This window comes from Mustela erminea, chromosome 18, assembly GCF_009829155.1.
Source record: "Mustela erminea isolate mMusErm1 chromosome 18, mMusErm1.Pri, whole genome shotgun sequence".
Classification (NCBI taxonomy): Eukaryota; Metazoa; Chordata; class Mammalia; order Carnivora; family Mustelidae; genus Mustela; species Mustela erminea.
The window spans coordinates 50,887,547-50,911,493 of record NC_045631.1 but is presented as its reverse complement, the minus strand read 5'-3'; the positions used below and the strand labels follow the sequence as shown (position 1 = coordinate 50,911,493).

Here is a 23,947-nt window from a genome sequence, read left to right as displayed (position 1 = left end):
TTCTGGAACCTGGGAAGCACTATTTTGAATTGTTACTTCAGGCAAATTAATTAACCTGTCTTTGATCCTCAGTAATTTAACTTATATAATAGTGGTAATGTACCCACATTGCAGTTAAGGCTAAAAATTTTGAATGAATGAATATTTGACAAGGTGCCAAGTGCTTAACTGACTTAAACTTCCCTCTCTCTCACTTTTTCCAAAATATGCTGCTTTATATTATAGCTATGTTCCAAGCTCCTCTACAGAAGGTTCTGCATTCTTTCTGTTTGGGATCCAGGATCATGTATTACATGGAGCCTTGTAAACACAGAATAGTTTTATCTAAAATTGATTTTTTTAAGTTGTGTGATCAAAGAGATATTTTCATTATTTGATAGCCTCAATAAATTTCAATGGATCTGACTAATAATGATGCTTCTAAAATCCAATGATTTCATGAAGAACTTTGCATGTTTTCACTAAGAACACAGCTCATCTTTGAGTTGAATAAATTTGGGGCCAAAAATGGTAAAATTAGCTAACATATACGGAGGGTTTACTTGGTACAAGGCTCTGTGTGATCACCTGCATACTTTATTTTATTCTGTCTTTTGAAATTCTTTGAGAGCTGAGTATTAGAACGTTGATTGGAATTTTGATGGAAAATTGATGCTGGAAGACTAACTAAACCTAAGTTCAGGAACATGGATCAGTGGGACATTAGAAACATGATCTTAATGACTCTATAAAGTTAATCCTGGGTCTGTGTTCACCATGTTCAATTCTTAGTTTTTGTAAAACCCATGCTTTATTGCAAAAGGGAAATTGAAGCTGAGCTTTTGGATAGATGGAGAGAAAATCAGGCATTTCCTCCACCTCACTCCAGCCAACATCTAGCTGAATATCTCTTCCCTCCAAATAATAGTACTTGAATTATTACCCCTTACATTGGTGCCTCTAGATTATATAGTTTGGACTATATTTGGACTATTTACTATGTTTTACTTCTTCCATTACTATATATATATATATATATATACATATATATATGTATATATATATATATGTGTGTGTGTGTGTGTGTGTGTTTTAAATATATATATATATAATCTCATAAATATTAATGGAGTAACAAACCTACTACAATTGTTTGTAGAGATGGTGTTGGATAAAAAATAGCTTTAACATGCTCTTTTTAAATGTCAGTTTGCATCTGAATGAAATGTGTGATCCAGACAGTATAACATCACTTGTTAAACAACACGTCCCTGATGCCAAATTAAGGGCACAGAGTGAAGAAAAGCTTGTATATATTTTGCCTTTGGAGAGGACAAACAAATTTCCAGGTAACAGAATATAGAGACCACAGAATGATTTGTAACAATGTTACTAACAATAACAGTTGCCTTAAGAATGATGGCTGACATCTTTATGCTTGCTAAGTGCATGGCAGTGTGTGTAATCCTTTGATGTTCCCCAGAGTTACTGCTAGTATTAGCTCCTGATATTATCCCCAAATCACTTATGAGTAAACTGAGGCAAAAGATACCAAATATGCTTCAAGTGGCAACCTAGACAGTTAAGAGGTATAGGACCACATCAAGCTAAAATTAGGAATATTTGGAACATTTGTTTCAGGAATGAATGAGAGAGCCTGGTCTGGGCAAGGAGGGGCCTGTGAAAACAGCATGGAGTATTAAATGGGAGTTGAGGGAATGGTACACCAGCACAGGTACATGGTTTTATTATAAACACCATGACATAATATTATAATCCAAGTAACCGAATAGGTAATTACAATCAAACCATATGTTGCCAAACTTCTAAACTTACAATTTGGCTGCAAATACAGAAGCCTGGAGGCTCAGTGCCATCCACTTTTCTAGCTCATCTCTCAATATGCTTTCATTTGCCAAGAGTTTTGGGGTAGATGGCATTAAAAAAAAAATATGACCATAAAATGTGTTTACTTTGAGTTCAAGGAATTTGCCAGCTTTTAATGGATGCTAATGGCTCCGTGGCTGTCTGCTTGAATGAATAAACCTGCCATAATCAGGGTTCATAAGGAAATACAGCACTAGACAGTAGCATCATTGAAAGCTGGGATAATAGAGACAGATTGGGTAGGTTTCAATCCCAGCAAGGCGGTTATGAGCTCCATTATCCTGGACAAATTATATTACTTTTCTGTACTTTAGTTTCTCTATTTGTAACAAAGGGATAATGATAGTACTAACTTTATAGAATTTTCATGAGGATTAAATGATTTAATATATTTAAACATATTATTAAAATATTAAAAATAAGCACAACACCTAGAATCATAACTGACATAGAAGTTATAGTATTTCTTCAAGTCTAAGATAGCCTCAGCTGTAAGATCTAAGAAATAGAAAGAAATGGTGCCATTTCTTTACAATGACATACCAACATTTGGGATACATGCTCATTTCAAATATGGTAAAAGATGATGAAATGTATTTATCTTAGAATCAGTGAAGTAACTGTAGTCCTAGATGTGTGCACCATGTCTTTGATATACATGTACGTATGGAAACAGAAATCTTTATGAAACCCACAAAGCAAAGTGTTAAATGGTTATTTGTTAAATGCATTTCAGAGGGGAATGCACAATTTTAAAAAAGACTGAAAAAGAACCAACACTTAGAACTCATTAGAAATCATGACTACTTCTGTATTTTTATTTATCTAACACACCTTTAAGATAGATACCTTTAATTTCTCCCAATATTTGAATTAGTTCATCCTTTATTCTACTTCAAATTTTCCTGAACTGCCCCCAAAGTATGCCCAGTATCTTTAAGAAAACAAAACAAAACAAAAAAACAAAAACAACCCTCAAAGTGGCCTACTAATCCCTATAAAGACATATCTTCTTTTTAAAAAAATTTTTTGCAGCATGATGTTTCTTTTATTTTTTATTTAAATTCAATTAATTACCATATAGTGTATTATTAGTTTCAGAAGTAGAGTTCAGTGATTCATCATTCTTCTATAACACCCAGTGTTCATTACATCACTTGTCCTCCTTAATGCCCATCACCCAGTTACCCCATCCCCGACCCCGCAGGGATCCTCAGTGTGTCTCCTATAGTTAAGAGTCTCTTATGTTTTGTCTCTCAAGTCCTACCTTCTTTGAAGGCTCTTGTGTAATCTTCATACCATGGTCAGAAGCTGGAAAAGAGAGAGTAAATGCAAAGTTACATACATACTTTGTTCTTTCCTTTAACTTATGTATTTATCTAAAATAGGGAAGATTGTGAATCACCTAATTATTTCTATAAACATTAGTTCTTTTGCATTTGTAGTCTATTGCCTACAAGTTATTCCTAAGAGCATTCTTACATTCTTATATTCCTGAGTGAGTGGGGTTTTAGAATTTAATATTTCCTACCTTAGTCATTCATAGGTGCTATAGTGCGTACTGTAGACTGGGGGTCTTACAAACAGTAGACATTGATTTTTTTTGATGATTCTGTATGCTGGAAAGTCCAAGATCTGGGTTCCAGCACCTTTGGGTTCTCATGAGATACCCCTTTGGAGTTGCAGAGTGCAGACTTCTCCTGGTCTTCCCATATGGCAGGGAGCAGGGAGAGGAAGCCAGATTTCTTGTGACTCTTTCAAAGGTATTAATCCCTCCACTCTAAGGACCTCATCTAATCCTAATTATCTCCCAAAGCCCCCACCTTCTAATACCATCACACCAGAGGTAGGGTTTCAACATACAGATTTATGGGGATTTATGGGAGACCACAGAATTCAGTTCATTTATTACATTCTCCATTATCAAACAGATTAGTTTTTTTTTTTAAGATTTTATTTATTTATTTGTCAGAGAGAGAGAGAGAGTACACACAAGCAGGCATAGTGGCAGGCAGAGGCAGCGAGAGAAGCAGGTTCTCTGCTGAGCAAGGAGCCCAATGCAGGACTCAATCCCAGGATCCTGGGATCATGACCGGAGCCAAAGGCAGTGGCTTAACCAACTAAGCCACCTAGACGTCCCCAGAATTAATTTTCTAAAACAGAATAAATAAAACATAATATTTCTTAATGAACTCAGCATATGTAGCTTTCCAAGAATGAAACATAGATGATTACAATTTTATACTCAAGACATGGAAACACACTGTATAGGTTATTTTAGAAATAAGGGAAAGTCTATATCATAGCTTTCTTTCTTATGAATGCTTTTGGGCTCTCACCCATGTTATCTATTATTGAAAAATATAGTTACTTAATATCATTACAAATTATATTCTTCTAATGCATTTCTGTGACTACTTTTAGATCTTTACAGGGACCTTGATAGATGCTCTAACCAAGGCATTGAGAATTATGGCGTTTCCATGACAACTTTGAATGAAGTGTTCTTGAAATTAGAAGGAAAATCAGCTATTGATGAATCAGGTAAAAAAATAAAAACAAGACGAAGAAGAAGAAACTTCAATTTTACCTTTCTGTAGAATATTCTATCTTGAAAATATAGATGAGATTGTATGTTTTGGGAGGTGCTCTGATTCTGATTCTGATTCTGGTCTTGGGAATTCTTAGAGCAGAGAAGAGATGTATTTCTGTCTCTTTCTTCCCTTTTCTCCCAATGCTGGTCCCCCCCTCTTAAATTCCTTATTTTGTAGTATGCATTTTACTAAGGGCGTGGGATATGGCAGTGCACAAGATTAGGTCCTCATGGAGTAGACAATAAATATGTAAGTGCTATAGAGAGAAGGAAATTAGAGTTGTATGTTGACAATTAACCTTTCTTGTAACATTTTGAGGATATTGTCTCAATGTCTTCAGGATTCCATTGTTGTTATGAGAAGATTTGCTGTCAGTATTTTTTGAGTATTTTTTTTATTGGTTGAGTGGGTTTTTAAAAATACCTCTTTCTCTCTTTTTCCCACTGTTGAAGTTACGTACTTGTGGTTACGCTTAACTTTTAGTATACATATATTAGAGCTTTCTAAAAGTCTAGAGGTGATCAGTTTCTCTAGGCATGTCTTCCAAAAGAAGTAACCTTTTTCTTGTCTTCAAGAAATGGCTACATGAAAAAAATATTGTCTCTACCAATTTTATATCCTTATATCCTTAAAATATGCCAATTTTAAGGGGATAGGGAGGGTTCTATATATACTGGCTTTTCTACCTTAGTCAGAAATACTGATAGTTTATCTTTTTCTAAGCTAAATATGGGTTTCTTTTCATTGACTTTCCTACAATGAATTAAGTCCTTGAGGCTATAGACCCAAACCTTTTAAAAAAAAAAAAACAACAAGATTTCTTTTATTATGTCATTAGTTTTTCTTCTTGTATTTTGCTTTTTTTTTTTTTTTTGCTTTGTTTCCTTTACTTTAGTGGTTATTCTCATAATGCCACGAATTCATTTATTAGCATCTCCTTGCCCAAGATTCTCTTCACCAACACCACTTGGTGGAAAGACGGTCATCGAGAAATCTAAGTAATACGCATCTAAAATGACACCTTATAAATTATCTATTTTATGTTTTATAGATGATGAAATTTGGGGAGAGTTACAAAGTAATAGGACAAAAGACACAGGAAACCTTGTTGAGCTGGAACAAGTTTTGTCTTCCTTTAAGGAAACAAAGAAATCCATCCGGGGCATGGCTCTCTGGAGACAACAGCTCTCTGCAGTAGCAAAAGTTCGCTTCCTCAAGTTAAAGAATGAAAAAAAAACCCTGTTGACCATGTGAGTACCCAGGTGTTTCAGATATGTTGGGTCAGTGCTCTCGAAATAAATGCAAGGGGAAAAAACAAACACACCTCCAAGATAAAGCACAGCAATTGCATATGGTCATTTTTTTTTAACACAGAAAATAATTTCTAATTGCTTGGGTGGGTATATAACTAACCCTGGTAAAGCTTGGGCTTTTTCTTTTAATTCCACACAGAATCTGCTCTTATCGAAGGGTTGAAATCATTTTTCTGAAGCATGGAAGTTAGCACTCGGGTCCCATCCCCAGAACTTCCTTTTTGCCCACACAGCTCTGTGCCAGGCTGTATCTGAGCCTGTATCCATCCTCAGGAACCTGCTTCATGGTCCACACATTTCCCTATAGCTTCGGGTCCTTCATGAAGCAATACCTCCTTGCAAAAACCCTGATCTCCAGCCAGGACTCATTCATTAAAAAATACTTGCTAGCATTTCTGCCTAACATTCTATGTTAAATATCTGTATAACACTTACCAATATAAATCAGACATGAGATTTGGCTCATGAAGGCGATTCGAAGTATACTAAAAACCATAACATAAAATTAGACAATATTGTCGACCAGAACATTTAGTATGCAAAAGATTAGGTTCCAATATGGGCATCAGAAAAATCATCTTGTGATTTTGTGTGTGTGTGAGAAATGGAATCTGGTGTAGGAAAATGTAACAGTTAACCAGGGAGCCTGATGTGGGGCTCGATCCCAGGACCCTGAGATCATAACCTGAGCCAAAGGCAGAGGCTTAACCCTCTGAGGCACCCAGGTGCCCCTAAAAAATAATTATGATAATGTATTTCATACAGTTGAAGAGTTTGGGCATTGTGACTAGAAAGCAAGTATTGAAAATTTATTTTTTATTTGAAAAGATGATTGACATAATTAGCACAGATTGCTGGGGAGGCTCTGGGTGGCTCAGCCCGCTGGGCATCTGACTCCAGATTTCAGCTCAGGTCATGATCTCAAGGTCATGAGATTCAGCCCTGTGTTAGACACTGCCCTCGGAAGGGGGTCTGCTTGGGGATTGCTCTCTCTCTTCCTCTGTCCTTCCCCTCACTTTTGCTCACTCTCACACTCTCTCCAAAACAAACAAACAAACAAACAAAATAAACAGATTGCCAATTGCACTTAATTGGGCAACAGTGCAAAAATGGCTTGGAAATAGTAGACTCTAGAGACCAAGAAAACAGTCATTGAGGACAATATTGAAAGAGGTCAGGAAGGAGAAAATTAAGGTCCTAACTTAGAAAGTGGAAGAGAAAAGGTTTTTAGGCACCTAATAATGATGATATGATGGAAATTTTCAGCTATTCGGAAAAGGGACTTAAAGGAGACAGATTAGTGGAAAATGGCCCTTGGAACTTGAATAAATGAGAAAATGTTGTAATTTATACAAATTGGAAACAGGAGGGGAAACGCATGAATGTAGTACGTCTGAGTGTTGGTGGTATGCCAGTGTGCAGTGGTCTAGAAAAAGGAAGAAATGCAAGATGTAAACAGAGGAAAGAAGTGGGAATTGGAGAGAGATTTGAGTCCTACCCAGCCAACCTCATGAGCTTGAGTGACATGTCCAAAATGGACAGGGCAGGGGAGTGGGGGAGAGCCATTAGAGAGATAGAAAGACCAAGCATAGATACAGAGGAACCATTTCGTTTTGGAAAAAAGAAACGGGTGGGGGTGGGGAGAAACATGATTCCTATATTTGCTTAGTGTTTAGAATTTATTTCTATTTAAATATCCACTATCTACTCAAACTTAAAAATCTATAAACATTGCTATAGATGAATTTTTTTTTCTTTTACATTTTCCTCCATGTAGATTATTACTTCTTGGCATCAGCTTTTGCCCTCAGCTTTTAGAGCATCTATTCTATGAGTTATACCAAAAAAGTTATTCTTGGGGACTGACTCCTGATATGTACTTCCTCTCACCGGGACAACCGCCTCAAGCTCCTCTGACCCACTTACTGGTCATCAATAAAACAGGTAAACATGAAGCAAATGTAATTTTCCAGCTTTGTTCTTCTTGAGAGATTCCCCAGACAACATAAACCATGAGGGGGCAGAAAAAAATTCTACATGTTTTAGAACACCTATGAGGCTAAATAGGAAATTAATTTAAAAAATGAAAAATTCAAGGTTGGGGAGTTTATTTTAGAAACACATCCTACAAGATCACTTAAATCCTGAAGTTTATTGCACCGAGCAACAAAAGGGGATTTAGTAAGATAAATCATTGAGTGATCATTGAGGTCTTTCCACAACATTTTTAAAAAGTTCTATGCATTCTTGAGGGCTGAAAAAAAATCTGTTCCAAATTTCTAAGAAAATAGAAGATTAATATCTTTAAGGATTATAATGTTTATGTTAAAATAGTATTTTTACATTAACAAAAATTATATGCAAGTGGCTAGGCTCGAGGGCAAGTCATCTTGTCCTGTCTTTGATATCAGAATTTCCTATCACAGTATCAATGCTGCCTTTCTAAGGAAATCCTTAGACAATCTTTATTATGGTATGCTTTGGGTGACATCACTTAGTTTAGTTTAGGTGGTTTTTATTTTTTTTTTCTTATTACTTATCTGTTGTTTTACTTCCCTTGCTTCTTTTGATTTTTACCTTCATGGTAGGGTCAAGTATTGATAACTTTATACATTCTCTGAGGCAACAGAACATAGCTTTGGAAGTGGATGCCTTTGGAACCAGAAGTGGCCCAAATGAGCCATCGTACAACGGTGCTATCACCGTGTCAGGTGATGGCGAGGTATGTTGGGCTCTGATTTTGCATCTTACCAATGATGGGATACAAGGGCCATTTGAGTAATACCTAACAACGAACATAAAAGGTCAGTTTAACCCAAACAGATGGGATATCTCTCATTTGTGAGTATAAATATTTGCCCATAGCCTCCATTATAACAAGATAGAATTAAATGTCATTTGATTTTATTCCTTATTAAATTATTTGCACTATTACTAACAATGAATTTAAACCTTATTATCAATTCTGTTCCATTCTAATAATGAATTTAAATCTTATTCTCAACTGGATTTTAACTCAAATGACTCTTTGATGAATCATCTAAGAATAAGTCTGATTAATATCTATTATGAACTTCAGCTCCACTACAAAAAAAAAAAAGTTCTTAATTTTTTTACAGTAGATTTTTGTATATTTCTTATGGGGAAAAAGGTTCATGTCTTGACTGCTAAACTCTACACAAATGGGTCAAATCTTTAGATAAATATTTATATTCAGCTATTTGATATTAAAAACTTTCTGTTTCCTACAACTTGCAGTTCGTGAATCAACAGTGGATCCCGTAAGAGTTTGTTAGATATGCAGATTCTCAACTAGTGAATCGTTGAACACTACATCAAAAACTAATGATGTATGATATGTTGGCTAATTGAACATAGTAACAATAAAATCAATTAATCAATTAATTACAATTACATGCCAGATGTTGAAAAAAGAAAAAGAAAGAAAGAGATGCAGACTCTCCGCTCCCACTCCAGACCTACTGAGTAACTGCACTTGAATAAAATCTGCAGATTCCTATGCTCACCAAAGTTTGAGAAGGAATGTCTTATTTAGCAATATTTAAGACTGGTGTATTTCTAATGAAAATTTACTTTCTGCTTCTCTTAAAAATTCCTTCCATATGCTGATTCTGGCAGTCGGTAGCTGGAATTGAGAAACAATTGCCCAGTTTAGAGCTGGACTAAACTTGCTTTAGACCTGGGCTTGCCAACTTGCTCTAACGCCACGCTGCTTCACCCATGTATGTGATCTACCTAGGCCCCGTGGGGGTCTGGGGAGAGATCCCTGTGGTAGACAAATGAAAAAAGATGACAAGACAGTGGGGTGTCTGGGTGGCTCAGTGGGTTAAAACTTCTGCCTTTGGCTCAGGTCATGATCCCAGGGTCCTGGGATCGAGCCCCACCTCGGGCTCTCTGCTGAGCAGGAAGCCTGTTCCCCCCTCTCTCTCTGCGTGTCTCTCTGCCTACTTGTGATCTCTGTCAAATAAATAAATAAAATCTTTAAAAAAAAAAGTGTTATATGTGTAAACCACTGTAGGTAAGTGTTGCAAAGCTTGACCATATGCAACTTATCAGAGTTAATTTTCAGAAGTAATTTCTGTGCCCATAATAAAATTAGAAATTACTTTTTATCAAACTCGTCCTTGGTATATTGTAAGCAGGTTAGTTTCTGGTGTGCTCAGAAAAATAGTTGTTAAAAAATAGCATTCTTAAGATCAATAAGCATTGCTTTAAGTAATTAGATTAGCTACAATCCATGTGATTTTTTTGTGATTGAAAAAATAATAACTTTTATTCTTTTTATTTGGGCAAGAAGTAATCACGGTATATATATGTATCTATATATCATTTATGATATATGTGTGTATATGTGTACATAGAGAGAGGTAACTTTTTTACTGTATGTTTTCCCCCAGCTTTATTAAGATACAATTGACATACATCACTGTATAGGCTTAAGATGTACAGCATAATGACTTGACTTACATATACTGTGAAATGATTTTAAAATGCCATTTTAAAGGAGATTATTTTTAAAAGATTTTTATTTATTTATTTGACAGAGAGAGAGATCACAAGTTGGCAGTGAGGCAGGCAGAAAGAGGGGGGAAGCAGGCTCCCTGCTCAGCAGAGAGCCCAATGTGGGGCTTGATCCCAGGATCCTGAGATCATGACATGAGCTAAAGGCAGAGGCTTAACCCACTGAGCCACCCTGGTGCCCCTTAAAGGAGATTTTTACATGCAGCATTGCTACTACAAGCTCAGTATTTGTGAAAACCTATGCTTTCATTACAGTAGCTGCCTGCTCTCTGCTTCTAAGTATCCACACATTCTTAATTTATAAAATGCATGTATTGCATTTTGAAAGGAAGCCTACGGCCATGATACAGGGACAATGCTTTGTGGAGTTTTATGGTATTGCTGCTAAAAGTCATCTGAGGCATTTCATTTTGTGACCATTTAGGCAGAAAGAGCCACCTGTCCGCTGCTATGGTCAGTCAAGAGCAAAATACTGAATTCCTTGCTGTATATCGGGAATTAATCAAGTAATATGAGTGATGGTGATATTAATCACATTCAATGCTTTAGCCTTCCTGATTTGTCAAAAATTTGAATGATTTTCTACCATATTCTTTCATTAAATTTTGTATTTGCTTCCTGAGGGCTTAGAATGTACATTTATTATATTTTAGGATTACAGATTCTCAATAGCATGTAATACCAAAAGGCTGAATTGCTTTCCTGTTGTCATGGATATCATCAGCAATGGGCTACTTGGAATTTTTAATTCTTCAGAACGCATTCAGACTGATAGAAGCACATATTTCGAAGTAAGTATGATTTTTCAGAGGGGGAGGGGCAAAGGGAGAGGGTTAGAGAGAATCTTAAGCAGGTTCCACGCCCAGCTTGGGCTCATGCAGGGTTCCATCCCACAACTGAGATCACGACCTGAGCCAATTCAAGCGTCAGATGCTTCTTCAAACTGGGCTTAATTTAATCTCCAGTTCCCTCTTCACCCCAAACTTGCTCTTCTAAAGATGAAAATTCCTATTTTAAGTGGATTTCTAGTTCTTACGTGACCGTAGAAAACTTCTAGACTTTCTTCTAAAATCTAGAGGAAAAATTAACTCTACCTTTAAGAATGTCACCAAATGCCTGTTTTAGGTACTTTAAACTACTTTACAATATTTATAAATGGGACATTAAACATTCCAGTAAGTGGGAAATTAAAATGTGACAATGAATCAAGTTTACTCCCTCATGATAAAAGTTTATATGCAACACATTAACTTTGGTATTAGAGAATTTAACCTGTTTATAGTACAGACTGTCTTGTGGTCATTCTTTGCTTATGTAAATTGTGTTGCACTAAACGACCTTTTTCCCGTAGCTTTTTACTATGTACTTAACCATTTCCTTCCCTTAGACAAAGTGAAAACTCCAAGATCCCACCCAAGAAAAAAATGTTACCCCAAATTTCAGTTTCAGCGTATTATAACATTAGAAACAGGATCTGTGCAACTTACCTTTTTACTTAATAGTACAAGGTTACAGTGTTGACCAAAAGAAAACACAGATTTCTCATTAAACTTTTGTTTTAATGGGTCTCAAAATTCTGTGACAGATTTTTGGTCAAGTTGTTTCCATTACAAAGTACTGATTTTAAAAACTAATAACTTAAAACTGCCACACACACACACACACACACACACAAAATGGTCCACAAAACTTTCTCCTTTCCTTCTGAAGGTTTTACAATGTAGTTATCATTAACCAGTCTTTTACCATTAAACTTAAATGGCCAATTGACACAAACAGTTCTGAGACTGTTCCTCCACCACTGATTAAGACTGGGGTGGCAGGTATTGGGGATAATATTCATTTTGCCTTCTGAGCTTTCTGGGCAGACTTGGTGACCTTGCCAGCTCCAGCTGCCTTCTTGTCCACGGCTTTGGACTGGAGGGTAGGGTAAGCTTTTTTTTAGTTTGAAGTTATTTTGGAGGTTTTTCCAAGTGTCATTTCAAAAACAGAATATTGAATGATAGTTGGAAGTAATGAACAGGATGAAAAAAGATCTTTAAAGATTACTGTGATGATTTTATAATAGCATAGAGTAATAGATAAATTAATAGTATTTGGGTGATAACCATCTAATTTTTGGCATTAGATAGCTGGCAAATCTCAGCACTGGTGCATTTGATAAAAAAAAACTGAATCTTGACCATTTGAACTTAGTTCTCTGAGTAGGCTTTTTTCTTAATGAAAGGGAAATTCATCAGGCAACTTGGAATTAAGGCAAAAAGCAGAGGACAACCTGGTAGGCAAACAATGCTGAGTGAAATGCATACTATAGCAGCCATAGGCACTAGGAAATGACTACAGTTGAAAAGATGGGCATTTTCTAAGTTAGGTAAAATGGTCTTTTAATGATACTACCAGGAGCACTGATAAGGCCTGTAAATAAACTAATAAAAGGTTTTGTCCGCAAAAAAAAAAAAAAAAAAAAAAGAGAGAGAGAGAGAGAGTCAGATGGCTTAACTGACTGTATCACCCAGGCGCACCTGAAGTCAATATGATATTATCTCACTTATCCTGAACTTTAAGTTTTCAAGAAGACACTTGAAATGCAGAAATAACTTGTGAACTTGTTCTTGAATAAGTGTTATGTTTTACACACATGTTGTTTACATTTATGGGTTGATACACACACACACATATATATATAGACACATTATCTAGCGATGATTATGTAACATTATAACCTGGATTGGATGACTTGGGGTCAGTGGAAGAGTAGAAAAGACAAATAGTTGGGGAAAAAGAACTGACAGCTTCTTAGATCTGTCACCACCTGTGGCAGTAGGTAATGGGACCTCACTGAAACAGCCAGAGTCTGAAAGGCCAGACAAGTGGCTGTCTCAACAACTTAACCTTCTATAGCCCTTGGTTCAACAATCCACAAGAAAAAAAAAATACAGATGAAAACGTCATCACAAAGTTTTCTTATGATGCAAATAAGGCAATGTGAGCACAAGGTGCAGCGGACTGAGTTAAAGATGAGCAGGACGGCACATAAGCATAGGAAACCACAGGCACTCAATAAATTGCTCTCATTATCACCATTGCTATTTGTGTTATTTTTCTTGGGAGTACACTGGGTTTCCATTAAAGAAGGTTCAGCTTTGACTAGATCAGCAGACGGGCTGAAATTGAACTAGAAGCAGTCCTTATTTAAAATGTAGCTTACCAGCCCTGCTCATATCCGGAGTCAGAATCTTCTCAGTGGGGGGAGGGCGTGCATCTCCATCATGGCGCCATCTTGAATCTCCCTTCGCCATCTTGAAGTGACACTGTAGGCATCCTCTACAGCATCCTGGTCACTCACTGTTATTAAGAATTATTCCAGTGCTGTTCAAAACTTCAATTTCCTATCCAATTCAAACACTGCAGGCTCAGTTTGTGGTCTTACAGCAGGGGTGAAGTGGGTGGGTGGGCAGTGGTGGGCTTTGCCCTTTCCCCTCTTTTCTAGTCTAACATCTTGGAGTGGAAAGAAGAGAGTGACCTTGCTCTGGACTCCTCACCCCTTTTTTTCTCCCCTGCTGGGGTTGGAAACAGAGAAGAAAGATGGAGAGATTAAGAAAGGAAGAAATGGTGCTCTGGAGACATCTTGCTTTCTCTAGTTGTATCTGCTCCCTGTAGCTTCTATGTACATGGCCACCACAGCCTAGGTGACCAGTGTGATTGTCTTGGGTAGTGTTTAGCTTTGACCTCAGTTCCTTGTGTAGATGAAGATGAACTGGATGATGCTGAGCAGAGTTTCCCTTTGATTGCTATGGAGAGGTACTCACTGTCAAGCTCTCCCCTTTCCCTTGTGCATTGCTTGATGTGGCCATCACGCAGGCAGTTAACAACTTCTTCCACCCCTGCCTTAACCTCTGTGCCTCTTCAGAAAGAACTGTGAGAACTATTGAGTGCCTCTTGCATGCTGTTGGGAAGCTACAGAGATTTGGGTTGAGGTGGGGGCTGTCCCACATTCTTCATAGCACCAATTCACCTATTTGAATGACTTAGTTAAGATTAAGCACAAAAGAACTGTGTGTGCAATTGCCAGCAGCTCACATGTTCTGCATGATTTCAGGAGCACATGTCTTATGAGCATGGGTACCTGAGTAACTCCTTCTTCTGGATCCCGGTGGCAGCCTGTTTCACTCCATACATTGCAATGAGCAGCGTCGGTGACTATAAAGTAAGGAGATTTAACAAAGTCCTTGCATGTTCTTATTACTCAGAGACCCCTTCTCTGCTCTATGACTGTATATGTATATGGAAGGGGGGGACACTCCAAATTTACATGCTTGAAACAATGCATCATCCTGCATTTTATTATTTTATTTATTTATTTATTTAAATTTTTTATTTCTTTTGAGTGTAACGGTATTCATTGTTTTTGCACCACACCCAGTGCTCCATGCAATCCGTGCCCTCTCCAATACCCACCACCTGGTTCCCCCAACCTCCCACCCCCTGCCCCTTCAAAACCCTCAGATTGTTTTTCAGAGTCCATAGTCTCTCATGGTTCACCTCCCCTTCCAATTTCTCCCAACTCCCTTCTCTCCATCTCCCCTTGTCCTCCATGCTATTTGTTATGCTCCACAAATAAGTGAAACCATATGATAATTGACTCTCTCTGTTTGACTTATTTTACTCAGCATAATCTCTTCCAGTCCCGTCCATGTTGCTACAAAAGTTGGGTATTCATCCTTTCTGATGGAGGCATAATAGTCCATAGTGTATATGGACCACATTTTCCTTATCCATTCGTCCACTGAAGGGCATCTTCAAGATTTTATTTATTTATTTGACAGACAGAGATCACAAGTAGGCAGAGAGGCAGGCAGAGAGAGGGGAGGAAGCAGGCTCCCTGCAGAGGAAAGATGGAGAGATTAAGGATCTCTCCAGGATCATGACCTGAGCTGAAGGCTGAGGCTTTAACCCACTGAGCCACCCAGGCACCCCTCATCCCACATTTTAATAAAAGGATGGCAAATATGAAGAAAATGCTATTCTTCTTAAACAGCAGTGAGACCTCGGGAAGGAAAGGAGAAGAGGTATCATCAGCTAACAGGGAATGGCAGCTTTCATCTGGTTTATCGCTGAGATTTTGATTGGTAGCCATGACCCTCTGACATTATCACAATGCCTCTCTTGGTGATGGTTTTTGCTTCAGGGTGGTGGTGGAGTTAACCCTCAATGAAACAGTCCTAACCAATTCATCCCAGAATTTTGGCTTCTTGTTGAAAAAGACAGCCCCTTTCAAGATGCATTTTAGCTTCATTCAATTGGAACATATTTGTACTAAATTTTTTTAAAGATATTTATCTAAACTCCAAATGTAATTGGCAACTCCATGATATTAATACCTTTTTCTCTTTAGCCTCCATGGCCAGCTAATGATGAAGTCATGGAATTTGTTTCTGAAATCTATCTAAAATCTTCCCACATTCCCCCATCTCTCCTACAACATCCTGGTCAGAGCCATTATCATCTTTCTCCTGGGTGAGCACATCAGCCTCCTTACATGCTTACTATGGCGCCTCATTAGTCTTCTCCTTACCCATTCTCCCCCCAGTGAGACAGAACAAGTACTTAAACACACACATCTGACCACGTTGATCACTCATCTAAGTCTCTCCATTGGTTTCTTGGCAAACCAAGCAGCAAGAATGAAATCTTTTCTGTAGCCTGAAAAACAGTGCATGACCTAGACCCAGATGTCTCTCTCCACTTTGATATGATGCCACTATCACCTCAATAACTATGCCCAACCAATTGGGTTCTTTCCAGTTTCTTGAGAGGGCCAACTGTACCCACTACGGATCTTCTCTCCTATGCTCTCTGCCTGCTGTGTTCCCTGTCACCTGTGCAACTCCTACTCACCATTAGACCCTCACTCAGGCCCCCTTCTCTGACAGACCCCCTAATTACAATTCACCTCTCCTATGACCCTTATCTTAACACTTCTACTTTTACTTCTTAAATTTTAGTTTTCACAATTTTAATTATGTAGCTATCACTACGCCTATTTCCATATCACCTTTTTCTCTTTTGGCCACTGCAACTTGACCTCCACCAGAGCCCCATGACCAACACAAAGCACATGGTGTGCTCAGTAAACATATATTGAACATATTAATGAAGAGAAAAAGTCCAGCTCTCTAACGCATCCTAGCTATCATTCTCTTTCCTGATTTTTTTCCAGGTACACTTCCTTTTCCAGAATATTTATCTCCATTCTAACTTTTTTCCTAAAGAATGTCTTTATATAGACTCCGTTTACGATTTAAAATTTTCATTGCTTTTGTGCTTCTGTTAAAGTTCAAGTAATATTTTAAGCCTTGTGTTAAGACAATCCCTGCAACATATAACTTAGAGCGGGTCACAATATCAAAATCTACTTACTAGTTTTTATACATAATAATGAAAAATGTGCTTTACTTCAAGACAATAAGTGTCTTATTTTTATCTTATTAGTTTTAACAGACATCTTATGCCAACCTAAAAAGATAGTAATAAAATTGACTTGTTAGAAGATCATTTCTTAGACCTAAAATAAAATGCCAATTATAAGAGGACTGTTTATACCCAGCACAAATTTGAAAAATCTTACAGAGAATTTGTAGACCTACATCTCTGGAATCTTTGTACAATTTACAAGTCTCCATTAGTGTCCAAAGGAAGAGTAGCTTTGCAAAGAAAAGAACAGGCATCTTAATGAGGCAATGTCCAGTCATTCCGTGACAGAATGTGGGCTGGTTTTGTTGGTGCATTTCTCCTTTGGACAATGAGGTCACCATGCAATTTGGAGCACCACTGATCTTCTGAAAAGGAGGAGTGTGGCCAGTAATGGTGTCATTTACTGTATCAATATAATACATGAAAGGGACACACACACAAAAATGAATGATTATGTGACCACATATTTGCAGTTTCTCAAGCCTCAGCTACTCAGCACTTTTGATGATTCTTCCTTTTCTTTCCCAGAGAAAAGCTTACTCCCAGCTACGGATTTCAGGCCTCTATCCTTCTGCTTACTGGTTTGGCCAGGCGCTGGTGGATATTCCCCTCTACTTCTTGATCCTCCTTCTGATGCAAATAATGGATTACGTTTTTAGCCCAGATGAGATTATATATATAATTCAAAACCTGTTAGTTCAGGTAAGTGGCAAAAATTATAGATAGTTTTATTAGACTATATTTCATGAATGCAATGACATTATTTTTTTTTAAAGATTTTATTTATTTATTTGACAGAGATCACAAGTAGACAGAGAGGCAGGCAGAAAGAGAGAGGGGGGAAGCAGGCTCCCCGCTGAGCAAGAGCCTGATGCAGGGCTCGATCCCAGAACCCTGGGATGATGACCTGAGCCAAAGGCAGAGGCTTTAACCCACTGAGCCACCAAGGCACTCCTGCAATGACATTATTAATCTTAAATTAAAGAATTTCAAATTACCTTTGCTATAGCATAGTTTGGAAAGTTGAGGTTTTGGTATGAATGCTTTCCTAGGTTTGGTTTTACCTTATCCAACCTTAATATTTCTATTTTCAGATCTTGTGTAGTATTGGATATGTCTCATCTCTGGTTTTCTTGACATACGTGATTTCATTCATTTTTCGCAATAGGAGAAAAAATAGTGGTATTTGGTCATTTTTCTTCTTAATTGTAAGTATGCACATAATACATATTATTTGATTTTTAAATCATTTTTAAATAATTTTAAGAATATGTATTTTAAAGGCACAATCCAAAAGAAGGACAGTGTCAAACTAAAAAGCTTCTGCAGAGCAAAGCAATCAATAAAATGACAGGGAAGCCTATGAAATGGTGAAAATATTTATAAACCATGTATCTGGTAAAGGGTTAGTATCTAAAATATGTAAGCAAATTGTATAACTCAATAACATAATAATAATAATAATAATAGTAACAGGTAGGTGAAAACAAGCTCAATGACTCATCATCAGGAAAATGCAGATCAAAACCCCAATGAGATATCACCTCACACCTGTTAGGCTATTAAGAAAAACATAAAAGATAAGAAATGCTCTCAAGGATGTGGAGAAGAGGGAATACTTTACACTGTTACTGGGATTGTAAAGTGGTGCAACCTACTATGCAAAAAATATGGAGGTTCCTCAAAAATTAAAAAAAATAGAATTACTGTATGATCCAGGTATGTACCTCTGGGTATCTATCTGAAGGAAATGAAATCATTATCTCTTAGAGATGTGTGCTCCCCATGTTTATTGGAAACAACCTAATTGTCCACTGACCGATGAATAGATTAAAATGTAGTATATACATACAATGGAGTATTATCCAGCCATAAAAAGAAGGAAATGCTGCCCCTTGTAGGATTAACCTTGAGGAGATCAGGCTAAGGGAAATAAATCAGACAGAAAAAGACAAATACTGTGTGATCTCATGTACGTGTGGAATCTAAAACACCATCCTTATCAAAACAGAAAGGAATGCTGATTACCAGGGGCTGTGGGTGAGGGAAATGGGGAGATGTTGGTCAATGGGTATAAACTTTAAGTTATTAGACGAAGAAGTTGTTGGGATCTAACGTACAGCGTGATGATGATAGTTAACAATACTGTATTATACACTTGCAAGTTGCTAAGAGAGTAGATCTTAAGTGTTCTCATTGTTACAACAACAAAAAAGGTAACTATGTAAGGATAGGGGTGTGTTAACTAACCTTATTTTGGTAATTGTTTCGCAGTGTATATGTGTATCAAATGATCACATTGTACATTTTAAACTTACGCAGTGGAATATGTCAATTATATCTCAAAAAGCAGGGTGGGGGAAGGAGAACCATTTAAGGATTAAACTAATTGGAGGGGGAGACAAACCATGAGAGACTTTGGACTCTGAGAAACAAACTGAGGGTTTTGGAGGGGAGAGGGGTGGGGGGTTGGGTAAACCTGGTCGTGGGTATTAAGGAGTGCATGTATTGCATGGAGCACTGGGTGTGGTGCATGAACAATGAATGATGGAACACTGAAAAAAAAATTAAATTAAATAATAAATAAATAAAAATAATTTAAGAAAATTTAAAATGCTATAAAACTAATGGTAGGGAACACTGAATTCTGTTAAACATGCATAAAGTTGAATAACTTTGGGAATCATAAATATATATAAAAATATATATTTACATATAATATATAAATATTTATATATACTTAAGATATATATATAATTCACAAAGTGTAATATTTCCTTTTATAAAGTGAACATAACTTTAGTACAAATCCTAAGAAAGAGAGAGTAAAAAAAAAATCATTGATAAATTAATTTGGAAAATCAAAGACAGTTCTCTATATAAAAAGATGACAAAGCAGAAGTAAATTAAAAGAAGACTAGTTCAGTATGATTTATTTCAGATTACAATGATGATCCACTATTAGGAGCTATCAAAGTAACAGAGGAAAATTCCATCAGTTAAGAAAACACCATACCATTCCTTTAAAAATGTCCAGTAAAAAGTATAATCATAGGAAGGACAAATTACTAAAAACCAATGACAAATATTATAGGACATAGTAAACTTATGCAGCTATTCACCTAATATCAGCAATAAAATAAGGACACCTACAGTAATTAATTAAAGCACCCAGTGTGCGTGAGGAGGTTTAACATACACACCCATCCCTGTTTGTAAGAGCATAGACTGTCACCATCTTTTTGAAAAATAATCTGTTAGTAACTGTTGACAATGTGAATCCACATAAATCTTAACCTGCATTTACACTTCTCAGAATCTTTCCTAAAAGACTAAGAGTGTTGGAGCAACTGGGAGGGCACAGTCAGTGAGGCACCAGACTCTTGGTTTCAGCTCAGGTTATGACCTCAGGGCTGTGAGATTGAGCCCCATGTCTAGCTCTATGCTCAGTGTGAGTCTGCTTGAGGATTCTCTCTCCCTCTCCCTCTGCCCCTCCCACTTGTGCTCACACTCTTTCTCTCTAAAACAAAATAAATAAATCTTTAAAAAATAAAGATAAAGAGTGCCAATAGATAAGGATTTAGGTAGACCATTATTTATAGGAGCAGGGAAATTGGAACAACATGTTTTCTGAAGGCAAAATTGTTGAATTCTTGCACATCCCTTCAAAGAAATACTATGCAGCTGTGAAAATGAATACTGATATGTTTGAATCCAAACAGATGTCTGTGATCTCCTGTGAAATGAAACAAAAGGAAAAGACTAAGCAATGTGTGAAAAAGATTCCTCTTGTCAGAATATGAATTTCAGCAAGAACTCCAAATAATTTGCAAGCACTTTGAATTTGAGAGCCCTGTTGTGTCTTAAAAATATCATAATCAGTCAAATACAGAATTCTGACACAATCTTGTGCTGCAAAGAAAAAAAATGGTGGTAATACTGCCTTGTGAGGGAAAGCTGAAAATAAGAACAATTACAAGATGAATTCCCACCCTCTTGGAAAACATCCTAAAATTCAGATTTTTTTACACATTCGTGAAATTAAGCTGCACTTTTTTTTTTTCTTTTAGATCACCATCTTTACAATAGTTGCTACAGATATAAATGAATATGGATTTCTAGGGTTATTTCTCTGCACTATATTAATACCACCTTTCTCACTGATTGGTTCGCTGTTCATTTTCTCTGAGGTAAGTAATTTTATGCCTATCCTTGGGTCATGAAGTGTGCAGCCACTGGAGATAGCCTAGAATACTGTAAAAATGCTGGTGGAGTCCTTATCTACAAATTTCGAAGTCTCTGTCTTTGGAAAGATCGTTCTTTTACCAAAAGCAGGAGTCACGTTATTTAATAAGAAGCTCTGCCTTGGTTCATGAAGGTCAAAGGCATCTTTGCAGTGGTGGAATTTTATAGTTCTCATGATAACCCTCTCTCTTGGGAACAAATGACCCTACTGGGAGGCTAATGAGCTGTTCTTTTTCTGTTAATTTTGGACATACTGGTTTTAAGTTTCTTAATGGGCATACAGTGGAAAATGCCAAGTAGCCAGCAGGATGTATGAATCTGAAATCCTGCTTGTGGTTGCTCGACACGCATCAGCACGTAAATGATATCTAAAACCATGGCACTAGATAATATAACCTACAGAACAAATACAGTTAGAATAAAAAGTGGGCCAAAGATTTGGCCTTGACTCCAAACTTTAAAGATTGGTCCAAAGAGTCAGCAAGTCAGGTTGAGGAGAAGACCATGAGGTAGGAGAAAAAGTGAAGAATGGTTGTGCACCAGAATGTCTTCTCAGAAACTCTCCTTAAACACTTAAAGTGTCTGTATGGGCAGATATGTTCCGGGTGGCAATAAAGAATATTTTAGGCAGAAGAGAGTGATTCAACCGTCAAACAAGAGGTCTAGAAAGTTGATGACTGGGAAGAGACCACTGGATGGAGACCACATAGAAGTCATTGGGGATATTAACCAGATAGAATTCAAGGGAAGGGTGAACACCAAATCTAACTAGAGTGAGCTTAGTAGATACTGTGAGATGAGAAGGTAATGCAGGGGTAGAGACACCTATTTCTAGTGTTGCTGAAAAGAATAACAGAGATGGGAAAGTAGATGAATGACAAGAATACTTTTCTGTTTAAGAAGGGAGATAACATGCTTATAAGAGAGAAATTTCTGATGAAAAGAGAGACATGAACTACCTAAGAAGTCTGACTCCTTGAATAGCTGAGGGAAAAAATATATATATATGTGGTATAGTGCCCAAGCAGAGAGGTTGCTTTCCAGCATAGCAGAAGCATTCTATCTCTTTATCAAAACCATAGCCAGAGGCAAATAGTTTAGTGGCTTGGATGGTAATAAGATGCATGATTTCTCTTCTGATGATCCTCCTTTCTTATGGAAAGAGATGACGTTTTTAACTTAGAGTGAGGTGAACAGGTCAGAAGAATTGACAGGCAGTGCTAAAAGTCCTAATTTCCAAGTGCAGTCAGCAAAGCTGATAGTTTTTCTTATCATAGTCTCCTTCCCAGATACCGTTCAGGGCAGGTGGAGTTACATTCAATCAGGGTTAGTGTTTTGCCAAGGGAGTCTGACAAAGAAAAGGATAACGGAGCAGTGGTTCCATATAAGGAGGGATTGTAGCAACAGACCATGGATTCTTAGCAGAATGATGAAGTTAAGGAAATGAGGGGGTTTATGGACAGTGAGACAGTGGTGGGGTTGGTGGATTGGAGGGTCACCAACTCCAGATTATGAAGTAAGGAGAGTAGAGTGACAAAGCTGAAAAAATAAAATATGGTAGAGAGGGCAAAGATCAGGGGGCTTAAAGTTGATTTTGGGTGTAGTACAGTGTTCGGAAGCGGGTGACCAAGTCACGAAGGAGAATAAGATCGTTTGAAATAATACCAGGGTCCTGGCAAACCACTCAAGGAGAACTACACAATCATCTTTTCTAGATGGCTATGATAGAGACGGATGGCTATGATAGAGATTTACTAAGTCAGCTCGCCATTGCTCAGAAAAAAGTCCTGGGAAATGAAGTTCAAGAAGCAAAATTGGCTCTTTAGTCTTTATTTACTAAGAAGTCGGGGGATGTTTCAAAATGTATCGTGAATCTGATGAGAATCATGCATTTCCATGTTGTGTGTGGATATTATGTGTATTGATAATACACATGTGTGTTGTAAATCTAATGAAAACCGTGCTGTAGGTGAAAAGCTTTGTAGCATGAGTGATTGCCATGGTTATTCTTAAGAGTGGATGGGGCAAGGGACGAGCTATGTAATGGTTCTTAGGGAAGGAGCACAGATTTAGAAAGAAAGGCAGGTAAAAGTTAGAGGAAAGGGTTTGTCTTAAAATAAATCTTGCCTGTGGCTTCAATGGATCCTTCCAGCACCACCCAGGTTTTTCCTAGCAAGGCAAATTCTGCCAACTCCCAGTGCTCTAAGAGCTTCTGAGCCTCTAGTCCAGTGCAGGGGAAGAGGTCACTGAGTGACCCTGCAAGCCAAGAAGACACATAACGAGGTCGGAAGTAGACTTTTACCTGACAGATGAGAGAGAACACTGGCAAGGTCATTTAAAGGACATTAGTGCGTCTAATGTGAGATGAGATTCGAGAGCAGATAAAGGTTTATCTAAACTTACCTTTCCTCATTTTATAGATTTCTCCTGACTCCGTGGATTACTTAGGGGCTTCAGAACATCAAATCGTGTTCCTGGCACTGCTAATAGTAAGAATACATTTCCATTTAGATGTTCTTGCATGAGGGGGACACTTTTGTTTGCTTAGCATTAAGTTAAAAAGCTTAATTTTGGCACTTGAAAACACAGTATTTTAGGCATCTAAAGCAACACACACATACATACACACTTTAAAATTTGGACCGTTATTTTTATAACAATCATTTGACATGGAGTTTAGAGCCCAAACTCTCAATGGTGTGATTAGTCCTGGTACCAACTTACTACTGTCTTGTCTGTTGTGGCTTCTCTGAAGAGCTAGCTCTGAGAGTTTCACTGGACATTAAAAGATTGTCTTTCAAATTTGTCAAAATGTTATCAGATCTGTCTTTGTACAGATCAACTCTTTATATACAGTCAAACCCCTTAAATAAATTCCAGTATTGAACTTTTTGTTTTTTATGGTGATTTCTA

General features: G+C 37.3%; 1 protein-coding gene across 5 annotated transcripts in view; it reads left to right on the top strand.

The window, feature by feature from the left end:
- ABCA9 (ATP binding cassette subfamily A member 9) overlaps positions 1-23,947 on the top strand; it is a 67,362-nt gene that overhangs the window by 29,149 nt on the left and 14,266 nt on the right. For 4 of the 5 annotated variants that reach the window (XR_004280688.1, XM_032321802.1, XM_032321798.1 and 1 more), the window contains 11 exons: positions 1,189-1,328; positions 4,291-4,410; positions 5,512-5,710; positions 7,551-7,717; positions 8,362-8,495; positions 10,969-11,106; positions 14,415-14,522; positions 17,318-17,491; positions 17,884-17,997; positions 20,860-20,979; positions 23,455-23,523. Coding sequence is in view for 4 of the 5 variants with exons in the window: in XM_032321802.1 (XP_032177693.1) it covers positions 1,189-1,328; positions 4,291-4,410; positions 5,512-5,710; positions 7,551-7,717; positions 8,362-8,495; positions 10,969-11,106; positions 14,415-14,522; positions 17,318-17,491; positions 17,884-17,997; positions 20,860-20,979; positions 23,455-23,523 (1,483 nt within the window). In the remaining variant the exon portion in view is untranslated. The remainder of the gene's footprint in view (positions 1-1,188; positions 1,329-4,290; positions 4,411-5,511; positions 5,711-7,550; positions 7,718-8,361; positions 8,496-10,968; positions 11,107-14,414; positions 14,523-17,317; positions 17,492-17,883; positions 17,998-20,859; positions 20,980-23,454; positions 23,524-23,947) is intronic. The other variant, XM_032321800.1, reaches the window with a different exon arrangement.